The sequence below is a fragment of the Hemiscyllium ocellatum genome, chromosome 47 (assembly GCF_020745735.1).
Source record: "Hemiscyllium ocellatum isolate sHemOce1 chromosome 47, sHemOce1.pat.X.cur, whole genome shotgun sequence".
Lineage (NCBI taxonomy): Eukaryota > Metazoa > Chordata > Chondrichthyes > Orectolobiformes > Hemiscylliidae > Hemiscyllium > Hemiscyllium ocellatum.
Window position 1 is genome coordinate 156,976 of NC_083447.1, and position 23,942 is coordinate 180,917.

The 23,942-nt window shown below is 45.7% G+C and overlaps 1 protein-coding gene across 3 annotated transcripts in view; it reads left to right on the forward strand.

The window, feature by feature from the left end:
- shkbp1 (SH3KBP1 binding protein 1) overlaps positions 1-23,942 on the forward strand; it is a 50,807-nt gene that overhangs the window by 21,069 nt on the left and 5,796 nt on the right. For 2 of the 3 annotated variants that reach the window (XM_060855943.1, XM_060855944.1), the window contains 12 exons: positions 1,536-1,616; positions 1,855-2,019; positions 3,116-3,206; positions 3,840-4,030; positions 5,666-5,781; positions 5,869-5,956; positions 6,667-6,783; positions 9,130-9,300; positions 10,669-10,824; positions 11,980-12,076; positions 13,526-13,710; positions 15,310-15,442. In XM_060855943.1, coding sequence (XP_060711926.1) covers positions 1,536-1,616; positions 1,855-2,019; positions 3,116-3,206; positions 3,840-4,030; positions 5,666-5,781; positions 5,869-5,956; positions 6,667-6,783; positions 9,130-9,300; positions 10,669-10,824; positions 11,980-12,076; positions 13,526-13,710; positions 15,310-15,442 — 1,591 coding nt within the window. Of the gene's footprint in view, positions 1-1,535; positions 1,617-1,854; positions 2,020-2,502; positions 2,640-3,115; positions 3,207-3,839; positions 4,031-5,665; positions 5,782-5,868; positions 5,957-6,666; positions 6,784-9,129; positions 9,301-10,668; positions 10,825-11,979; positions 12,077-13,525; positions 13,711-15,309; positions 15,443-23,942 lie in introns of those variants that run through there. The other variant, XM_060855945.1, reaches the window with a different exon arrangement.

A 23,942-nucleotide genomic window follows, 5' to 3' on the forward strand; every position in this document is an offset into this window, starting at 1 on the left:
TTGAGAGAGGAGATTGCTGGGGTTTTGACCAAGATCTTTGTACCCTTGCTAACTACTGGAGAGGTCCCAGAGGACTGGCGAGCAGATAATCAAAGAAGCTGTAGACCAGTGAGTGTCTTATCTGTGATTGGGAAGCTATTGGAGAGAATTTTTAAGGATAGGATTTATATGTATTTGGAAAAGAATGGCTTATTAAGGAAAGTCAGCATGGCTTTGTGCAGGGCAGATCATGTCTGACTAACTTGATTGTCACCTTGAAATATTCAAAGGTGATCGGTGAGGGCAGAGCAGTGGATGTTGTCCACGTGGATTTTACTGAGGCTTTCGACAAGATTAAGATTGAGATTGAGATGTATGGGATCACAGCAACTTGGATTCAGACTAGGCTTGCCCAAAGAAGACAGAGGGTTGTGGTGCAAGGGTACATCTCCGGCTGGAGAGGGTTGTGGTGCAAGGGTGTATCTCCGGTTGGAGGTCCCTTACTATTCAACAGGGATGCATACTGGGACCTCTGTTTGTGATATATGTAAATGACGTGTATGGAAATGTAGGTGGTTGGCTTAGTAAGTTTGCAGACAATATGAAGATGATTGGCTTGTGGCCAGTGTAGGAGGTTGTCAAATGATAAATGGGGATACAGATCAGCTGCAGATATGGGCAGAGAAATGGCAGATAGTTTAATGCGGGTAAATGTGAGAGGTAAAATGTTATAAGTATACAGTTTATGACAGGACCTTGAACAGCATTGATCTAGAGAGGGATCTCGCGGTTCAAATCGATAGCTCCTTGAAAGTATATAGGATGGTAAAAGGCATGATAAGCTTCATTGGTTGGGGAACTGAGGACCAGTGTCAGCTAATCATGTTGCAACTTTATAATACTTTGATTAGGCCACACTTAGTGTTGCCTTTTACAGGGCATGCATTGAAGGTGGCTGGGGGGGGGAGTGGGGGGGAGGAATTGAAAGGAGATGTGAGCAGCAAGTTGTTCTTATGCAATTGTAGGAGTCTGGAGCATGCTGCTGGGATGGTGGTGGAGGCAGATATGATTGGGGCTTTCATGGGGCTTTTAGATAAAGACATGCATATGCAAGGAATGAAGGGATATAGACGAAGAGCAGGCAGAAGGGATTAGATTAGTTTAATTTAGCATCATGTTCAGCACAACATTATGGGTGAAAGGGCCTGTTCCTGTGCAGTACTGTTTTATGTTCTGCTTTTCCAGCACTACGCTCTTGACTCGGAGTTCCAGCATTTGCAATCCTCGCTTTCTCCGAGCTAATGTACACACACCGTCTCAGTTTAATGTCTCATCCATAAGATGACGCCTCTAGCAATGCTGTACTCTATCAGAGCCTTGGATGGAAGGATAGCAAAGAGGCTGTGTTCTGCATCATACTCACTGTTCCTGCAATGATTCCCCCCACATTCCCACCCCCTCTTCCAAAGGCTGGGCACGTGGTGAAGCTATCCCATTCCAAACTGGGCCCCTTATTGAAGTTTCACATTTTCATGTCTTATTTCCTTTCTTCCCAGTTCGCCGACTGGAACTGTGCGAGGATTTAGAACGCTCTTCATGTGGGAACGTCTTGTTCCATGGATACCTACCTCCACCAGGTCCGTTCATTCATTTTTTTTCTGCTTGATTTTCGCAACATGCTGATGGCTGAAGAAGTCATTCTCCATTTATTGACCATTTAGTGCCAGGGTGGGGGCAGTGAGCACAGTGGGCTAAAGGAACTGAATTGTTTGTATGTCTTGACTTCCCTCCATTGAAGGGTGGTAGGGGCACAATGAGGAACCATCACCACATCTTGCTTCTCGATTCTTATTTTGACATTTTTTTTGTCCGCAGTGATCCCAACAATAAGGCAGAATCGACACAGTCTTGCTGGGCCACAGTTTGTGGGGTCACGGCAGGAGGCTGCAGATCGAGTTCCTGTACGAAGGAGCAACACCATGCCACCCAACCTGGGCAATGCTGGAATTCTGGGAAAGCTTCTGGAACAGCGAGGGAACGGTGGGTACAAGGTCACACACTACATGAACACTATTTCAGAAGTCTGTCAACAAGGCTGTGCAACTCTTCTCCTCTGTTCCCAAAATGTTGGTCCTGAGGCCAAGAAGGCCCTTGCTCAATTATGACCTTTGACCTTGGCAGTCAGGACTCTGTGCTGGAACTGAATTTCATGCCTGAACTATTGGGATAGAAATAGGGTGCGAGTGTGCAACTCTGTGCCTGGTGATATTGACTGGGAATGATTGAGAAATGGAGGCTGGGATTTAGAGGAGGGATCCAAAAGCAGCATTGCCATTATCATTGCAACTCGGTTTAAAAGCAAGTAAGGGATCCAAGTGGCTGTAATCCCAGAGGTACATGGGCTGCTCGCTTGTTAGAGAAGGTTGACTGTTGGTGAGTTTAACTAGAGGCACAAGACTAACAAGATGGTCCCTTCACAGTGATCTCAACTGGTACTGGAATTGGCGCTGTTGGTGTTACTCTGCATCACAGCCTCCAAGCCTAATTGATCCCATGAAGCTGTTTGTACTTCAGTCTCAGAGGAATGAATATTATGAAAGTTACCAGACAATACTCCTTCAGGTTATTGATTAACTCTCAAGACTTGTATCACCAGCAAGGTCAGTATTTTGATGTTGCCTTTGTGATCATCTATCTGTAGTCTGTGGTTGTCCACATCCATAGCCCCAACTGAGAGTAAGTTTTGAGCTTGACAAAGTTACAGAAGGAACTGGAGGATGGTGTGCAACTGGAGGTTGTGGGGGATGGGCTGTCCTTGTCAAAAAGCATTACATTTGGGTTGGAGCCTTTTGGCCAGGGCAGGTGGTGGTCTGGTGGCTGCAGTGCTCACTCTACATCTGGTTAGAATTCTCTCATGCAGACTTTTTAGAATTGTATTGAACTCCGTGCAGCACAGGGATGGGAGCAGGAGTTCTCCCAGGATGCGCTTAACAATTCCCAAATTACCAAGTTGCTTACTGGAATGAATAAAGATGTGATCAGAAGGAGTGTTCCAGCTCTGAAACTGGATGCACTCAGCTGGTTATATGGAGCGAGTTCACTCTGGGCACTAAGTGCTTCCTTCCCCTTGGTACAGGATCGATAGCCAATCCTGGGATGGTGCGGATTGTCCGAGGACATCACAACTGGATTGCAGTGGTCTACACCCAATTTGTGGTGTGTTACAGGTGAGTGTGCAAAGCCCAAATTGAATGTACCTTGTAATTGCCTCAGCTTTCCTCTTTGGCTTCGAATGGCCTTTCAGCCCATAGTTTTGACCGTACTGACACAATGTTAAATTTACTCTCGCCCCACTTTCCAGCAATTGGCCCAAAGCCTTGAATATTGTGACATTGAGTGTTCATCCAAGTACTTATAAAAAGTTGTAAAGTTTCCATCTTACCTTCCCTTCCAGATGGTGCATTCCAGATCCCCACACTCCCCTGGATGAGAGGGATTTCCTGACATCTCCTTTAAACCTCCTGCCACCTTTAAAGTGATGCCCCCTTGTTATTTTCCCTTTATCTAGGCGGAACAGTTGCTTCCTATTCACTCTGTTCATGTCATCTTAGAGACCTCTGAGGTTCCGCTTGATATAAAGTAAACAACACTGTTGGGGGATTCCTTGCTTTTGGGGAATGTGGAGAAGAGGAAGACCCCTACTCTGTAAGGGGCAACCTCTTCTCCATTTCTTTCTCTTCCCGCCCCCTCCCCCCCAAAAAAAAAGAAACCCAGCATAAGGCCTGACTATCTGAGGTCAGGATTTCACTGGCACTCTCTCCTTACTAGCTCCTCACTCTCTTCTGTTTTGTCTCTGTCAGACTGAAGGAGTCATCTGGCTGGCAGCAGGTATTCTCCAGCCCACGATTAGATTGGGTCATTGAACGTGTGGCACTGAATGCTAAGGTCATGGGCGGATCCCTGGGTGACAACGACAAGATGGTGGCTGTGGCCTCATGCAACGAGATTATCCTGTGGGCCATTCATGAAGGTGGCACCGGGAATGAGATCGGTATGATGCTTTCATCCTGAATCACTGCTTCACAAGCAAAGGTGACTTGAACCCTGCCTGCCTCTGCCTGTCTCTACCTGCTGGTCTGCTATGACATGCAGTCATTGTGCCAACAACTGGCTCTCAGAAACATTATGGTGCAGAAAAAAGCCATTCCCACAGTGTGTCTGTCTGTCTGCATCTACTGGCTCACTGAGCATTTTAACTTCATGCAAATCTCCAGCCTTTCCCCATATTCCTTTGCATTGTTTCCATTTAAAAACCATCCAATACTTTCTTGAATGCCTCCATTAAATCTGTCTCCACTACATTTCCAGGTGCTGCATTGCATACCCAAATCTTTCATACCCTACTGTGGAGAAAAGGATTTCCTCACCTTCCATGTTTCTTTTGCAAAACACTTGAAAAGAGTGCCGTTGTCTTCTCCATTCATTTGCATTCAGCAGCTGCTCTGTCCACACCCCTTGGATATTGAAAGCCTCTGTCAGATCTTTTTTTGAGCCTTCCCCTCTCCAGGGAAAACACTCCAAATTTCTCCAATTAGTGGTCATAATTGAAGTTTCAAATCCATGGGGGAATTCTCCGTGCAGAAGAGGGCTATCTGATATATTCACATCCAGCCTACAGTTTGACACACAACTGGTCATAATACTCCAGCTGATGTCTAACCAGTGTCTTGTATCAATTCATCATACTCTCCTTGCTGTCATACTCTGTGCCCAATTCATGAAACATAGGGTACTTTTGTTTTATTGACAACACCTTCTGCCTGTCCTGGCACCTTTAACAACTACATGTCCATCCAGGTTTGTCATACACAACAGTTAGAGCAGTTCCCTTTATTTTATCCTGTATTCACTTGTTCTTTGTACCAAAGTACATCATGCATTTCCAAGTGTCACCCAGTGGCCAGCAGGATCTTGTTTGGGTGGGCGATTGAACCACACTCTGCTGCTGATCATGCACAAGCAGAGAGTGCTGTGGTTACTGGGTGAAATGAGATCCCAGTTGGTCTCATTGACTCTCCCTGTTTAAATATCAGTGGAAAATTGTGCAGATGCTAAGGGTTTCAGACCCATACCCCAGTGAGAGTCCATGCCAGTGGGTCAGAGCGTTATAGAGTCCTGTAGCAGGAGACAGTTCACTCCGACCAAAATGTCCACCAACGCTGACCCCATTTCCCTGCACTTGGCCCATATCCTTCCAAACTTTTCCTATCCATTTATTTCTCCAAATGCTGTTTAAATGTTTATGTACTGGCCTCAATCACTTTTGCTGGCAGCACATTCCACAAACATGCCACCCTCTGTGTTTAAAAAAAATGTTGCCCCTCAAGTTCCCTTTTATTCTTTCCCTTCTAACCTTAAACCTCGATTTCCTCAACCCTAGAAAAAAAATTGTGTATTCACCCTATCCGTGCCTCTCAGATCTTTATTCATTTGTATAAGATCCCCCTCGATCTCCTATGCTCTTAAAAAAAAAAGTCCTAGCTTGTCCAACTTTCCCTGTATCACAGACCCTTTGAGTCCTGGCAGCAACCTTGTAAATTTCTTTTCTCTCTCTCTCTCTCTCTCTCTCTCGTGCTCTGTGTCCATTTAACTCACTCCCATACACTTCCCAATTCTTCTCTTGCAGGAACCTTTAGTCTGGGGGTGCCTGTGGAAGCTCTGTTCTTTGTGGGGAATCAACTGATTGCGACAAGCCACACTGGAAAAGTCGGGGTCTGGAATGCAGTGACCAAACACTGGCAGGTAGTGACTCCATTCCACACCTCCCTCTGAGAAATCTCTGTCTCCCCTTCACTCCTCCCTCCCTCTCACACCTACTTTCTCCCACAGATTCAGGATGTTGTTCCGATAAACAGTTACGACACAGCTGGTTCCTTGTTGATCCTAGGGTGTAATAACGGATCGATTTACTACATCGGTAAGTGACCCATTTTAACTTGACAGTGCTCATTTCCTTGTCTGACACAGAGCAGATATTACAGGAGAGATATCATCATATGTTGGAAGGATTTGAGATTTACAAGGTTGTTGCCAGGAATGGATAGGATTGGACAGGTTGGGATTATTGCCTATGGAGCATAGGCTCTGGGGAATGTTCAGTTGAGGCAAACAAAGTTCTGATGGCCAGAGACTGATTTCCTTTAGACGGCCCAAGAACCAAAGGCACAGATCTAAAGCAATTCTTGAAGGATGAGATGAGATGAGATGAGATGCAAAAGAAATTCTCATTGGGACTGGTGAGTTTCTGGAACTCTGCTTGAAAGGCTGACCGGGACAGAAACTCTTAGTCCAAAGATGTGTAAGTTAGGTGGGTTGGCTGTGGGAAAGACAGGTTTACAGGGATATGGATGGGTGGCTCAGTGTGGACTCGATGGGCCGAATGTCCTGGCTTGCACGTGATAGAATCCCTCTCCTATTTAACCAGTTCGTGCACAAAGTGCTGAAATCTGTGGGGGCTACAGACTAAGAGCTGGAAAGTGGGATTGGGTTGGATGGATATTTTCTTTTTGGTTAATAAAGAGACTGTGGGCGGAGTGGTCCCTTGCTGTAAATATTCTGAGAGAATTCAGTGACCGTTCTCCTTCGAGGCTTTGGCTGTCTCATTTTGGACTGGTGTTTGTTTTGCAGACGTCCAGAAGTTTCCGCTGCGGATGAAGGATAATGACCTCCTTGTAACAGAGCTGTATTGTGATCCTTATGAAGATGCGATCACAGCCCTCAGTGTCTATCTCACCCCAAAAACCAGTCAGTATTCACTTCATTGCTCTTTGGCTGCTATTGTACAAAGGCTAAATCTTCCATTTTAACTTGAATGGATCACCTTGGCAGATTTGTGACTGAAAGGAAGCTGGAAATGTCTGAGCTGCTGACATTTACTCCAATGCCACTTCAGTAATCAAAGAGTCAGTATTTAAAGAGCAGAGCTCCTTTTCATTCCGGATCACTACTTCCAATAAACCAACTCTTTGCTGTTCAGGGGTTTGCTGTGTGCAAATGCCTTGTCATATCTTCCCAAATGTAAGATTTCTGGTGATTTTATAATCTGACTGACTATATGTAGATATTACCAGTAAATTGAAGTCTATTTATTCCTTTGCACTGGATGCTGTAATTGCAGTAAGTCTGATCAGCAGCTGGTGGCAGTATTGACCATTGGTCAGAAATGCAGTGCTGCTAAATGAGGGATATTTCATCGTAGACAACAGCAATGAATCACAAGCCAGTCATTTCCTCTTGTTTTGCTGTGATTCTCAGGCATCCTGCCACAACAGACTAAATGATTGACTATCCCTGTGGCACAGGAGGTAATGTCTGAGTTTTTAGCTAATATTAGTATCTTGTGATTTATTTCTTAATGCCTGTCCCTAATTGCTCCTGAAGTTTGGGGTGAGTTGCCTTCTTGAACGGCTGCAGTCCATGTGCTGTTGATAGACTTTCAATGCTGTAAGGGAGAGAATTCCGGGACTTTGACCCAGTGGCAGTGAAGGAATTGTGATATATTTCCAAGTCAGGATGGTGAGTAGCTTGAAGGCAGTGGTGTTCCCATGTATCTCTGCCCTTGTCCTTCTAGATCAAAGTGGTTATGGGTTTGGAAGGTTCTGTCTAAAGACTTTTGGTGAATTTCTGCAGTTCATCTTATAATGGTACACATTGCTGCTCCTGAGCATCAGTGGAGAGAGAGTGGGTGTTTATGTATGTGGTGAGAATCAAGTGGGCAGCTTTGTCCTGGTTTGAGTGTTGTTGGAGCTGTACCCATCCATGTGAGTGGGGAGTATTCTGTTACACCCTGACTTGTGTTTTGTAGATGGTAGACAGGCTTTGAGGAGTCAGGAGATGAGTTACTCACTCCCTAATATCTGACCTACTTTTGGAGCCAGAGTATTTTATAGCTCGTCCAGTTGAGTATCTGGTCCGTGGTAACCCCCAAGATGTTTATGGGGGATTCCATTATGATAATGTTGCTGAATGTCAAGAGATAGAGGTTAGATTCTCGTGATAGAGATGAGCATTGCCTAGCTCTTGTATGGACCAGACCAAACTCCCTCAAAACATATTATAAAGATAGCCTAGACCCCAACTACTACTAATGTTTAAAGGCAATTGGAAGGCATTGTATTCTAGATGCAATTCAATTGGTCAGAATAGCAGGCTTGAAGCAAAATACATTTTATTCTTACATTGTAATTAAATTGGTAAGAAAGAATTAGAATAACTTAACAGAATAATAGATAGCTTAACAACTAAACAGCAACCGTTCCAATGTAGTGACATGCCATAAACACACCCTTGCCAAAGGCAAATTCAGTAAAATTGTCTTGCGTATAGTTCTCTAGTCCAGGAAGAAAGTCTTGATGTTCTATGTGTGAGAGAGGACTTGAACGTTTCGCTGTGGCGGGAAGAGATTTATAAAGGTTTCCAAACCCCAGCAGCTACTGAAAGTTAAACTAAAATGCTAGTTCTGAGAGAGCTTGAACCCCCACCCATTCAGGCTGCTTCTATTGTTCCAACGTTGCAAAAAACAACCGCAAGGCCCCCCAAGCTGTTTAATGGCTTGAAACAGACCACTTGGTGCGTCTGTCTCAACGTTTCTCCATTTCAAAACAAAGACCAAGACAAAATACACCTCGTAAAGCCATGCTGTCATCACACCCATCATCGAGAGTAGAAAAATGAATCAGTTATTAGTTACATTAGATTTGTCCTACTTTGTGTATATGATATACCTTCTTCATTTTCCATATTAGCAGGTAGGTGCTAGTGTTGTAGCAGTAACAGAACAGCTTTTTGGGGGTCTGGCATACTCTGGAGCACAAATCTTCACTACTTTTGCTGGAATGTTGCTATTGAATGGAAATTGCTATTAATCATAGTTTCCAAAGACCATTTAAATGTGAGTACAGTTTAATTATAGCATTTGGTATCTGAGCTGACTGATAGAGGGGCTGTTGATTGGAATTACATAAAATGTAATCTCTAAGTAACAATGTGACTATGCACATCGACTTGTTCCAGGGTTACAGCCTTCAGTGCCGTGCTCTCTGAAGTCTAACAATTTAAACTTCACTCAGTGTTTTGCATCATTTGTCCTAGGTGACAGTGGGAACTGGATTGAGATTGCATATGGGACAAGTTCTGGAATGGTCCGTGTGATTGTGCAGCATCCCGAGACAGTGGGGTCTGGCCCACAGCTCTTTCAGACATTTAGTGTCCATCGCAGCCCAATCACAAAGATCAAACTCTCTGAGAAAAACCTCATCTCAGGTAGGAAACCTTACGGCCTTCTCTTTCTTGCTGTTTCCAGAACCACAGGTCAGCAGTTACTCCCTTCCTGTAGTCCGGCCCATTCCATACTCATGCAGCACAGAAATAAACCCTTTGGTCCAAACCCTACTGCCAGCCATAATCTCAAACTAAACTAGTCTCATTTGTCTGCATTTGCCCCATATCCCTCCAAACATTTCTTATTCATGTACCCAGACAAATGTATTTTAAACATTGTAATGATACCCACATTTTCCACTCCCTCTGGAAATTCACTCCACCTACGAACTACTGTGCTTTTAAACATAAAAGGTTGCCCCTCATTTCTTTTTGAAACTTTTTCCTCTCATTCTGAAAATTTGCCCTCTAGTTATGAAATCCCCTATTTTAGGAAAAGACAGCTACAATTTGTCTTACTTATACCCCTTATGATTTTATAAACCTCCTTTAAGGTCACTCTTTAATCCCCTATGTTCTAGTGGAAAGAGTCCCAACCTATCTAGCCTCTTCCCCATAACTCAAACCCAACATTACCTGTAACATCCTTGTAAATCTGTTCTGAATCCTCTTCCTATAGCAGGGTGACCAGAACCGCGCACAGTACTCCAGAAAAGGCCTCACCAGCATTCTGTACAAACATGTCCTGACCTCTATATTCAAAGGTCTGGGCAAAGAAGGCAAGCGTGCTAAATATTCTTGAGTGCCTTTATTACATGTAATGCCAACTTCAAATAATTATATATCTGAACCCCTAGGTCTGTCTGTTCTACAGTATGACCCAAGGCCCGACTTTTAATTGTATAAGTCCTGCCCTTGTTTGTTTTAGCACAGTGCAATGCCTCACATTTATCCAAATTAAGGTCCCATCTGCCACGTGTCAGCCCATTGATCCAATTGATCAAGATCTCTTTGTAATTGTAGATAACCTCCTTCACTGTTTAGTATTCCACCAATTTTGGTGTCATCCACAAACTTGCGAACCATTCTTTCTATATTCTCATCCATATCATTTATATAACGACAGATAAAAGTGGACCGATTCCTGTGGAAAGCCACTGATCACAGGCCTCTAGTAAAATAAAAACAACCACCCTCGGCCTCCGCCCTCGGCCTCCTACTGTCAAGTTAGTTTTGTATCTAGTTAGCAAGCTCTCTCCGAATCCCATGTGATACATGGGGCTAGTCCATGGATTATGCTCTTTCCCATCCCCAGTCTCCTGCCAACGTATCAAATCCATGTGTCTGTTTTGGCATTAGGATGAGGTTAAAATTGTGAAGCCTCCTACAGATGAATAGTATGGGGCTTTTGAGGCACGTGATCAATTTGTCTGAAAAGCTGGAAGTGGTGAGGTATGTGTTTTTATTTAGTCTGTGCAGATAGTAACCATGTTCGGACGTGGACTGTGACTAGATTCCGTGGCATGATCTCCACACAGCCTGGCTCAACTCCACTGGCATCATTTAAAATCCTGTCCCTGGAAGATTTGGATGGTCATGGAGGATGTTCGGTGGGATTGGAAATCGGTAAGAGGCAGTAAGACTGTTATGGAGGTGTAGGGCTGAGTCCAGACCCTGCAAACTCTCCAGGTAACAGGTGGAACAGGATTAAGGGTTTCTGTCTGATCTCCCAGAGTGTGTAACTTGCCCATGTCACCCGCACTCTAATTGCCCCTCCTGCTCCCCGACTCTCCCATCTGCTGTCGGTGTTTCTCAGATGCAGCTGGTGAAGGAAACTCGGTTTATCCCTCATTTGGTTTTCTCTCTAAACCAAACTAGCAGCCAGGACTCAATCAGCTCTGTCAGAATTGGTATTATTGGGATACGGTTGATGATGGACAATAAAGACCCCACCCAGAATATAATGTCCTTGCTACCTTTTTCAACATGGATGAGTACTGGTTCATCATCTGAGGGAGGGCGGTATATGGTAATCAGCAGGAGATTTCCTTGCTCATGTTTAACCTCCAGCCATGGGACTTCATGGGGGCTGGAGTCAATGCTGAGGACTCCCAGGGAAACTCTCTCCTGACTGTATCCCACTGTGTTTCCATCTCTGCTGGGTCTATCCTGCTGGTGGGAAAGATCTATCCAGGGATGGTGATGGTGGTACAAAAACAAAATTACTTCAGATGCTGGAATTCTAAAATAAAATAAAAAATGTTGGAAACACTCCGCAGGCCTATCAGGTTCTGTGGAGAGAGAAACTGAGTAAAATGCTCAGCTCGCGATGACCATACAGTGATGTAGGTTAGGATTAGGGTTATAGCCTCAGAGTACAACAGGATGTTGTTTCCAAAGTCTGAGGGACAGCTCTCTTGATTCTCCCAGTTCTCAGATGTTGGGTACAATAACTTGTTAAACTCAGGAGGGCAGAGCACGTGTGCTATTCCTGGTACCCCAGTTGATGCTGGGTGTTCCATCTAGTTTGATCCTTTTCCAACTTTTCTGCAGCAGGTACAGTACTGGGAAAGGGCTTTCTGAACTATTTCTGAGGGTTGCCAAGAGCTAACTGTATTGCTGAAAACACATGGAGTCAGACCATATCAGAATGACAGCCTTCCTTCACTGAAACCCAAATGCATTTTACAGAAAGCCTGACTCTCCCTGATCATTATTGCGGTGAATAACTTCCTACTGTGTTTTCCCCCACCTCCCCCACCACCACCCTCTCTGTTACAGGCCCATTTGGGGAACGAGATGATGAGCAGGTTTTCATCCAGAAAGTTGTTCCTGACACGAATCAACTCTTTGTGCGACTATCCTCAACAGGCAAGAGGTAAAGGAGCCCTCGAGAACCACAAAACCTGGCCAGACAAGCCCAGCTAATAGAGATAAACTGTAAAGTACTTTCCAGAACAGTGCAAACAGATCAATTTTTAAGAAGTCTTTGAAAGAAAAAATTTGGGACCAGGCAGCTGCAGATACCTTGGAAGAATTTAAAATGAGGCAGCTTTCAACAGGCAAGAATTAGAGGAGGAGGTGACAGTAGGGGGGAGGCATTGGGGCTGGAGGAGGTGACAGTAGGGGGGAGGCATTGGGGCTGGAGGAGGTGACAGTAGGGTAGAGGTATTGAGGCTGGAGGAGGTGACAGTAGGGTAGAGGCATTGGGGCTGGAGGAGGTGACAGGGTAGAGGCATTGGGGCTGGAGGAGGTGACAGTAGAGGGGAGGCATTGGGGCTGGAGGAGGCGACAACAGGGGGAGGCATTGGGGCTGGAGGAGGTGACTGTTAGGAAGGGTTGAGGTCATGAGATATTGGCAAATGTGACCAAGAATTTTAAAATCAACATGTTATTTTATCCATTGTGAGCTTGGAGGTGACAAGTGAAGAGGGAATTGGTGCAGGTTAAGAGACAGGAAGAGTTTTATGATTATGGTGTTGATCGTGTGAAAGTTACTAGGTATGGCCTTAGGTGGGAATGGGGTGTGGGTGTGTTTGGAGGCAGTGGGAATCTGTAGCTGAGGCATGTTTTGCAGGGGAAAAGGCTTGCAAATTCCTGCCTCAGGTGAGGAGCTGAAATCTGAAGGGGTGGAATTTGAGAGGTGAGAGAATTTCAAGTGAGATGTTGCTGTTCAGGTTGCACATTAAAAAACAGTCCCTTACTATTGACATAAAATGGTACAATGTGATCTTTTGAGGAAGAGCCAGAGAGTTTTCCTGGAAGTCCTGGTCAGTCACCAGCACAGACTAGTCATCATCATACTGGTGTTTGTGGGATCTTGCTGTGCATGAATCTGATGCAGTGTCTTTCATGACAGCAGTGCTGATGCTGCAGAAGGGGTTCCATGGGAGCAGGTCAGAGGCACTGGGACAGCTTGACAAACTCAGTAGAGGAGTAAGGGAGAGGCAGATTTAACCTCTTGTGGGCCAATCACTGAACACCAAAGTGAAATCGTGGCCAGTTTGGAATGTCTCTCCTAGTTCAATATCTGGGAGCCTCCAGCTGATCATGTTATCCTGATGACTGGCTGATCAATTGGGTGAGGTTGAGGATCAAATAGGAATGTCAGAAGTTAATATGGGAGAAATCCTTCAAGAAAACACAGGCTCATTATTTCTTTGTCTATGTCTCTTCCTCCTCCTACTTCCTCACCTCACCTTCCCCTCCCATCCTGCCCTTCTTTGTCACACTCCCCTTGCCCCCAACTTCCATTTCCCCATGTCCTCTCTCACTGTCCCCATTCTCGTTGTCCCCCACCCCGGAGTCCGGGGTATCTCCCCCGCAGGATCTGCGCAATTTCCTCCGTGGATGGCACCGCAATCACTGCGTTTACTGTACACGAATGTGAGGGTTCAAGCCGCATCAGCTCTCGTGCCCGTCGCTACCTCTTCACCGGGCACACTGATGGCAGCATCCAGATGTGGGATCTTACCACTGCGATGGAGACATCTGGCAAGGCAGCCAGGAGAGGTCTGTGGGCAGTTGGGGGCATGAGGGAATTGGGTTCAGAGTCATCCCGGCTTCATGCAGACATATGAATTAGTAGCAAGGCTAGGCTGCTCATCCCCTTCACCCTGCTACGCCATCCAGTGAGATCATGGCAGACCTGATTACTTCACATCCGAGTCTCTCCCAGTGACCTTTCACCACCTTTGCTTAACAAGAAGCTCTCCCTCTGTGTTAGAAATATCCAAGGACCCTGCTTCCACCAGCTTTTTATGTACAGAGTTCCAAAGTCTTATAACTCTGTGAGAAAAAAACATTTTATGCATATCAGTTTTAAATAATGACTCTCATTCTAAATTTACCCACAAGAGGAAACCACCACCTCCAAATTCCATCCCCACCCAAAACTGCTCGGGATCTTTTTAATGTTTTTCAAGTCCCCTCAATCTTTTAAGCAACAGTGGATACAAGGCGAGCCTGTCCAACCTTTCCTCGTCAGATTATCTGCTTATAATACATAGCAGCAGAAATGGGCCATTCAGCCTATTGAATCTGCTCCCCCATTCAGTGAGGTCATGGCCAATCTGATCATACTCAATTTCCTTCCTGAATTAAAAAAACTGTCTCACTCAGCTTTGAAAATACTTAATGACCCAGACCTGCCAGCCCCCTGCATTAAAGGATTCCTTTGATTCACAGACGTTCCTTTTCATCTTTGGCTTCAATGACTGACTGTTCATTCTGAAGTGATGTCATCTTGTTCTAGACTTTTCTACAGATGAAAGCAACCTTTCTGCCTCTCCCCTGTTGAGATCTTTCAGAATCTTTGTCTGTTTCAATAAGGTCATTTCTCATTCTTCTAATTCTATTCTAGACATTAATCTGATAAACCTTCTCTGAACTGCCTCCAATACATTTACATCCCTTCTTAAGTAAATTTGCCTGTAATCTGTACTCTCTCTAATGGTCCCTCTAATGTCCTACATAACCGATGCGTTCCCTCCCTATTTTTGCATTCAATTCTGCTCACAATAAATGCTAACATTCTATTAGCTATCTTGATTACTTACAATTCATGCATGAGGAGACCCAGATCTCTGATCTTAGAGCTCTGAATCTCTCTATTTAGAAACAGCTCTTTACTCTTCCTACTAAAATGGGCAGCTTCACACTTTTGCCCACATTTTACCAGATCTTTGTCCCCTCACTTAATCTATCTAATCCTTTGTAACTTTATTCTGTCCTCTTCACAGCTAGCTTTCCTGTCTATCAATGTGTGGTCACATTCAACAACCAAACACCAGAAACTGACCACTCCACCCAACCCCTGGCTAGTCCTGTTCTCCACCTCTAGGGTGGGACTTTGGTTTGGGATGGCAGGTGGGCCTTGAGAGGGCAGGGAACAGGAGACATGGGTGAAGGGTAGCAGGGCTACTAACTGTTTCTGGCCCAGTCATTGTTCTGTTGGGTGTTTAAAATTTGCCTGAATGTGATGAACTGAGGCTGGTTTAACGCTGTTCATTGGTTGGCACTTGGCTCACGTGGGAAGTTCATGAATTGAGGCAAAGTGGATGGGGAAGGAGAAAGGACGTCCTCATTCAATGTTGTTTCTCTTTTTGTTAGACTCTGGCGGTCCCACAGAACAGGAGCTCCTGCGACACCTGGAGCAATGTGACATTGCGTTGTCCCGAACACCAGCTATGAGTCCTGCAGAATCATGTGCTCATCCTATCATGCTGCGGGCCTCATCATCCAGGTAATTCAATGAAAGAAAAAGAAATTTAAGGTGCAGAAAGTTAGTGTGTTTGAGACTGGGATTTGAATATCGATCAAAGATAAATAAATTACTGTCCTGCAGTAACATTTAAGCACCTTTGTTCATCACAGGTGCAGGTGAACATTCCATCACTGACCAGGCAATGCCTGCGGGTACTTTGTTTCTGGGCACAAGCATTTGTGGGGACCAAGGCATAGGCAAAACTCTAGCCCCGTCCCTAGAAGCAAAGTGGATAGCTTGTGGCTCCCATGTAGTTTGGGGAAATGAGTCTTCTCTTAATATATCAGCTCTACACAATGACCAGAATCCATCCTTCTAAGCCTCTCACTCTGGCCTACACAGGGGGTGTTTGAGGTATCTACCATGTATAGGTTAAGGGGGTCCCACCTGGGAATGGCAACAAACAACACATCTACTGACTGGGGGAGTGGGTAGCATACAGTCCAATTACCATGCAAATACATATGAGCCTCATAAAACAGTGTCCTCTCGGCTGAAAGCTGCAACAGAGGCTTGTGCTGTAGGTTGAGTACAGTACTTAGGCTGTTTGAGGGGACCATCATTAATAGTCACTTAAATTGACCCAGCTGCTTTGTCCTTGGACCTTGACTGCAATTGGCATTCGCAGGACACTTGGTACGGTCTTCTCCACCCTGTCTGAGCTTGGGACGGTCCCAGTTTTGGATCAGCACAAGCTCTCTTGTCTGCAGGTTGGGAAGTTCATTTGGGTCGTTCAAGTCCTGGTTCACTGTTTGTGGTGGTGATCCGAAGGCGTTCCTGACCTGAGAGTTCCTGCCGGTTTGTGAGTGAAGGAACTTTTAGAGATGAATTTGTTGCCAAAAGTATGCCTGCAATTCCTCTCCCATAATATTAAGACCATAAGACATAGGAGTGGAAGTAAGGCCATTCGGCCCATCGAGTCCACTCCGCCGTTCAATCATGGCTGATGGGCATTTCAACTCCACTTACCAGCATTCTCCCCGTAGCCCTTAATTCCTCGTGACATCAAGAATCTATCAATCTCTGCCTTGAAGACATTTAGCATCTCAGCCTCCACTGCACTCTGCGGCAATGAATTCCATAGGCCCACCACTCTCTGGCTGAAGAAATGTCTCCGCATTTCTGTTCTGAATTGACCCCTTCTAATTCTAAGGCTGTGTCCACAGGTCCTAGTCTCCTCGCCTAACGGAAACAATTTCCTAGCGTCCACCCTTTCCAAGCCATGTATTATCTTGTAAGTTTCTATTAAGTCTCCCCTTAATCTTCTAAACTCCAATGAATACAATCCCAGGATCCTCAGGTGTTCCTTGTATGTTAGACCAACCATTCCAGGGATCATCCGTGTGAATCTCCGCTGGACACGTTCCAGTGCCAGTATGTCCCTCTTGAGGTGTGGGGACCAAAACTGGACACAGTACTCCAAATGGGACCTAACCAGAGCTTAATAAAGGCTCAGTAGCACAACGGTGCTTTTATATTCCAACCCTCTTGAGATAAGTGACAACATTGCATTCGCTTTCTTAATCACGGACTCAACCTGCATGTTTACCTTTAGAGAATCCTCGACTAGCACTCCCAGATCCCTTTGTACTTTGGCTTTACGAATTTTCTCACTGTTTAGAAAGTAGCCTATGCTTTTATTCTTTTTTCCAAAATGCAAGACCTCGCATTTGCTCACGTTGAATTCCATCAGCCATTTCCTGGACCACTCTCCCAAACTGTCTAGATCCTTCTGTAGCCTCCCCACTTCCTCAGTACTACCTGCCTGTCCACCTAACTTCGTATCATCGGCAAACTTCACTAGAATGCCCCCAGTCCCTTCATCCAGATCATTAATATATAATGTGAACAGCTGCAGCCCCAACACTGAACCCTGCGGGACACCGCTTGTCACCGGCTGCCATTCCGAAAAAGAACCTTTTATCCCACCTCTCTGCCTTCTATCAGACAGCCAATCCTCAATCCATACCAGTAGCTCACCTCGAACACCATGGGCCCTCACCTTCCTCAGCAGCCTCCCGTGTGGCACCTTATCAAAGGCCTTTTGGAGGTCTAGATAGACCACATCCACTGGGTTTCCCTGGTCTAACCTACTTGTCACCTCTTCAAAGAATTCCAACAGGGTTGTCAGACACGACCTCCCCTTACTAAATCCATGTTGACTCTTTCTAATCAGACTCTGCTCTTCCAAGAATTTAGAAACCTCATCCTTAATGATGGACTCTAGAATTTTACCAACAACCAAGGTTAGGCTAATCGGCCTATAATTTTCCATCTTTTGTCTTCAAGGGGGTTACAACAGCGATCTTCCAGTCATTTGGGACTTTCCCTGACTCCAGTGACTTTTTAAAGATCTCAACCAATGCCTCCGCTATTTCCTCAGCCACCTCTCTCAGAACTCTAGGGTGTATCCCATCAGGGCCAGGAGATTTATCAATTTTAAGACCTTTTAGCTTTTCTAGCACTTTCTCTTTTGTAATGGCAACCATAGTCAACTCAGCCCCCTGACTCCCTTTAATTTTTGGGATATTATTCATGTCTTCCACTGTGAAGACTGATGCAAAGTACTTGTTAAGTTCTCCTGCTATTTCCTTATCTCCCATCACTAGGCTTCTAGCATCAGTTTGAAGTGGCCCAATGTCTACTTTTGCCTATCGTTTGTTTCTTATGTGTTGAAAGAAACTTTTACTATCATTTCTAATATTACTGGCTAGCCTACCTTCATATTTGATACTCTCCTTCCTTATTTCTCTCTTTGTTATCCTCTGTTTGTTTTTGTAGCCTTCCCAATCTTCTGATTTCCCAGTGCTCTTGGCCACTTTATGGGATCTCTCTTTTTCTTTAATACATTTCCTGACTTCCTTTGTCAGCCATGGCTATCTAATCTCTCCCCGGATGAACCTCTGTACTGTGTCCTCAATTATACCCACAAACTCCTGCCATTTTTGCTCTACTGTCTTCCCCGCGAGGCTCTGCTTCCAGTCTATTTTTGTCAGTTCCTCTCTCATGCCCTCACAATTATCTTTATTTAACTGTAACACCATTACATCCGATTTTGCCTTCTCTCTTTCAAACTGCAGACTGAACTCTACCATATTATGATCACTGCCTCCTAAGGGTTCCCTTACTTTAAGATCTTTTATAAAGCCTGGTTCATTACATAGCACTAGGTCCAGAATAGCCTGCTCCCTTGTGGGCTCCATGAGAAGCTGTTCCAAAAAGCCATCCTGTAAGCATTCCATGAATTCCCTTTCTTTGGATCCACTGGCAACATTATTTACCCAGTCCACCTGCATATTGAAGTCCCCCATAATCACTGTGACCTTGCCTTTCTGACATGTCTTCTCTATTTCCCGGTACATGTTGCGCTCCTAGTCCTGACCACTGTTAGGAGGTCTGTACATAACTCCCATTATGGGTTTTTGGTTTGGTGGTTCCTCAATTCCACCCACACAGAATCCACATCATCCGACGCTATGTCATTCAGTGCCATCGATTTAATTTTGTTCTTCACTAACAAGGCAACCCCACCCCCTCTGCCCACCTCCCTGTCTTTTCGATAAGTTGAAAATCCTTGGAGGTTTAACTGCCAGTCCTGACCCCCCTGTAATCATGTCTCTGTGATGCCTACCACATCATAATCATTCACGATGATCTGCGCCATTAGTTCATCTGCTTTGTTATGAATGCTATGAGCATTCAGGTAAAGTGCCTTAATGCTAACTTTATCATTAGAGGTATTGGAAGTCATAAGATGTCCTAAGTTATCCTTCCTTTTTGCTGCATTCCCAGTCTGCCTCGAGTTTAAATCCGCCTGCACATATGCTATCCTGTTGCTTATCTTTCCATTTAACTCCATACTCCCTGTCGCTTTCACTTTCCCTTCCCCCACCCCACCCCCAACTCAAAAGTTTAAAGTCCTACTGACCACCCTATTTATCCTCTTCGCTAGAACATTGGTACCTGATCGGTTCAGGTGGAGACCATCGCAACGGTACAGATCCCCCCCCCGTTCCAAAACTGATGCCAATGCCCCATGAAGTGGAATCCCTCTTTCCCACACCAATCCCTTAGCCACGTGTTTACTTCCCTAATTTTCTTATCCCTATGCCAATTGGCACGTGGCTCGGGCAGTAATCCGGAGATTATGACCCTTGAGGACCTGTACTTCAATTTCCTTCCTAGTGCTTCGTAATCCCCAAACAGGTCCTCCACCTTAGTTTTGCCTATGTTGTTAGTACCAACGTGGACCACAACAACTGGATCCTCCCCCTCCCGCTCCAATATCCTTTCAAGCCGGTCGGAGATATCCCGCACCCTGGCACCGGGCAGGCAACACACCATGCGAGACTCCCGATCCGGCTTGCAAAGGATACTATCTGTCCCCCTAATTATAGAATCCCCTATAACCACTACTTGTCTATTTGCTCCCCCCTCTTGAATGGCCTTCTGCACCATGGTGCCTTGGTCAGTTGGCTCATCCTGTCCAGAGCCCTTTTCTTCTTCCGTACAGGGAGCAACAATCTCATACCTGTTGGACAAGGTCAAGGGCTGAGGCTCCTCCACTCCTGAACTCAGGTTCCCCCTACCTGCCTCACTTACAGTCACACTCTGATGTCCCTGATCACTAGCTGAATGTGAATTACTTAATCTCCCAGGTGTGACCGCCTCCGGAACCAAGCATTCAGGTAACTCTCCCCCTCCCGGATGTGCCACAGTGTTTGAAGCTCAGATTCCAGATCATCAACTCTGAGCCGGAGTTCTTCCAGCAACCAACACTTGCTGCAGATGTGGTCACTGCCATTCACAATGGGATCAGCCAGCTCCCACATCATACAGCTACAGCACAGCACCTGCCCAGCCATCTCTACTTAGTTAATTACTTTGTTACTTTGTACGGGTTTGAGTTAAAATATTTCTGATACCTCTCTGCTATAGTCTTTTCCTAAAAAAGAATTAATAGATATACAAAAGAAGTACATTTTTAACCACTCACTGGTAAAGAAATAGAAAATCCTTACCTTTAAAAAAACAGAGTTCTTAAGGAGGTTAGAGGAGGGTGGGTGGGAGACACTACAGTTGTAGAGTCTCGGGTTTAGCCGCCTTCCTAATTTATATACTCACTGCTTTCCTTCCCGGCTGCCCCTCTGGTCGTCGTCACTTCCCCCTACTTCTCCCGCTCTCTGAGATTAGATTAGATTACTTACAGTGTGGAAACAGGCCCTTCGGCCCAACAAGTCCACACCGACCCGCCGAAGCGCAATCCACCCATACCCCTACATTTACCCCTTACCTAACACTATGGGCAATTTAGCATGGCCAATACACCTGACCCGCACATCTTTGGACTGTGGGAGGAAACCGGAGCACCCGGAGGAAACCCACGCAGACACGGGGAGAACGTGCAAACTCCACACAGTCAGTCGCCTGAGTCGGGAATTGAACCCAGGTCCCTGGCGCTGTGAGGCAGCAGTGCTAACCACTGTGCCACCGTGCCGCCCACAAAGAAGAGAGAGAAAAAAAACACCATTGCCCGCTACCGGAAAGTAATTTTAAAACAAACTGTCTTACCTTAGCTGTAGTATTCCGGGTTCGTTTATACTCAGCTGCTGCTCCCACTTAAGGTCGATGCAGGTGGATGGGTTTGTGTCTACATCCCAAGAGGTCTTACTGGGTCGGCCGTAGATTATCTCAGCTGCTGACAACTCCGTAGTTGAGTGCGGGTAATCCTGATGTGATATAGGACCAAAAGCAAGACCTTCAAGCAGTTCAGGCCTGATTCACATGTCAGCTTGGTCGATTTGGTTTTAAGGGTCGTGTTTGCCCTCTCCACTATCCCTGATGCCTGGAGGTGGTAGGTGCAATAGAATTGCTGTTGGATATGAAGTGCTTCACACAGCTCTGTGTTAACTTTCCCTATAAAGTAGGGGCCATTGTCTAAACTAAGCTGTCAGGCCACTCCAAAGCTCGGTGTGATCTCTGTTAGAAGTAATCGTACCACTGCTGAGGCTGTGTTATTAATAATGAGAAAAGCCTCAATCCATCTACTAAATACATCAATAACCACAAGGCAACACTTATAGCAGTGTATGCGTGATAGTTCAATAAGATCAAGCTGAATACAGTCAATTGGACCAGCTGGCAAGGGGGTTTTTCCTATTACACACCACACCCCTTGACCTGAATTATTTTGCTGACATATCAGACATGGTCTGATTGCTTTTTGAACTGCCTTGGTCACCAGATCCGCAACATAATACGATCTCTCTCCCCCCTTGCTAGAGTGTGTATCAGTGTGAAGGCAATCAATGAGCTTTGGTAACAAGGTATACGTACTTGACCGACTGGAGTGATCCAGAGGCCTCTTGGCATAGAGTGTGAGCACTTGTGCGTCTTCTATATTAGATTAGATTACTTACAATGTGGAAACAGGCCCTTCGGCCCAACAAGTCCACACCGACACGCAACCCACCCATACCCCAACATTTATCCCTTATCTAACACTATGGGCAATTTAGCATGGAAAATTCACCTGACCCACACATCTTTGGACTGTGGGAGGAAACCGGAGCACCCGGAGGAAACCCACGCAGACACGGGGAGAATGTGAAAACTCCACACAGTCAGTCGCCTGAGTCGGGAATTGAACCCGGGTCTCTGGCGCTGTGAGGCAGCAGTGCTAACCACTGAGCCACAGTGCCGCCCACTATATCTGCTTTTCTGAATCAGGGGTGTCCTCCTGTAAATGCTGTACCTTGAGTTTTTGAGGCTGGTTTTTGGTTGGGTGCTTGCCGGTTAATAGTGGAGACGATTGAAGCACGAACCCTTGCTGCAACCTTGGTGGCTCGGTCACATCTGGCTTTGCCGTGGCTGACATCTGTAGTGTTTGTGACATGGGCAGCACATTTGGTTGTGGCCAATTGCTTCGGGAGGAGGATGGCCTTAAGGAGCTTTTGGACCTACAGTGTGTTGTGAATAGGGGTGCCTGAGGAGGTCGGGAATTCTCAGTGGGGCCAAAGTCTGTGTAGAGGTTCACTGTTTTCCTTGTATTAGATGCTTCCAATGTGTTTGTGAGGCTTACGATTGTATATCCTGAAAGGCACTTCTGGGGTGAGCTGCCATCCACAAAGAGAGTTAAATCTGGTGTGGGCAATGGAGCATTCTGAGAGGTCTGCTCTGGGGTTGTCAAGAAGTGAACATAGAACATAGAAAAATACAGCGCAGTACAGGCCCTTCGGCCCTCGATGTTGCGCCGACCGAAGCCTACCTAACCTACACTAGCCCAATAACCTCCGTTTGCTTATCCAATGCCCGCTTAAATGACCATAAAAAGGGAGAGTCCACTACTGCTACTGGCGGGGCATTCCATGAACACTCAACCCGCTGAGTAAAGAATCTACCCCTAACATCTCTCCTATACCTACCACCCCTTAATTTAAAGCTGCGTCCCCTAGTAACAGCTGACTCCATTAGCGGAAAAAGGTTCTCACTGTCAACCCTATCTAAACCCCTAATCATCTTGTACACCTCTATCTAATCTCCCCAAACCTTCTTTTCTCCAATGAGAACAGCCCCAAGTGCCTCAGCCTTTCCTCATACGATCTTCCTACCATGCCAGGCAACATCCTGGTAAACCTCCTCTGCACCTGTTCCAGTGCCTCCACATCCTTCCTATAGTATGGCAACCAAAATTGCACACAATACTCCAGATGCGGCCGCACCAGAGTCTTATACAACTGCAACATGACCTCAGGACTCCGGAACTCAATTCCTCTACCAATAAAAGCCAGTACGCCATATGCCTTCTTCACAGCACTATTTATCTGGGTGGCAACTTTCAGAGATCTGTGTACGTGGACACCAAGATCCCTCTGCTCATCCACACTACCAAGTAGCCTACCATTAGCCCAGTAATCCATCTTCTTGTTACTCCTAAGTTGTTGTGCAAAAGGCAGTCATGGGGAGGATGGGGAAGCTCCTCTGGAGGGACACCGAGGAAAGTCGCCCAGTTTATGGTCAAGCAGTGGGAGAAGATCCAGAAGGGGGTTGTTAGGAAGGGCTAGCTCGTAACAGCTAAGTTGAGCCTGTGTAAGGTGTTGGGCCTGGTGGGAATGCAACTGCTTGGCGCTCCTGGGTAGAGGGGTTTGTCAGGACAGGTGTGATGTGGTCCGGGGTCAACTGCCATTCTGAAGTGCTGAGCAATTTCCCCTGAAATGTAACTTGTCGCTGGGTGTGCTGAACCTTGTTGGATAGTATAAGGTATCCCCAAGACTGGAGGGCATTTAGGAGATGGTTGGTATCTGCAATATTAGCAGATTTCGAGGAGCTAGCTAGGAGTAGGTCGTCCTACTCAGAACTCAGTTGTCGGTGCAATACCTGGGAGAACAGAGTGAATGAGTGGACAAATCCTTTGGGGAGGTGTGTCCAAGTGTACTGCTAATCCTTAAAGGTAAAAGCAAACACATACTGAGCCTCCACT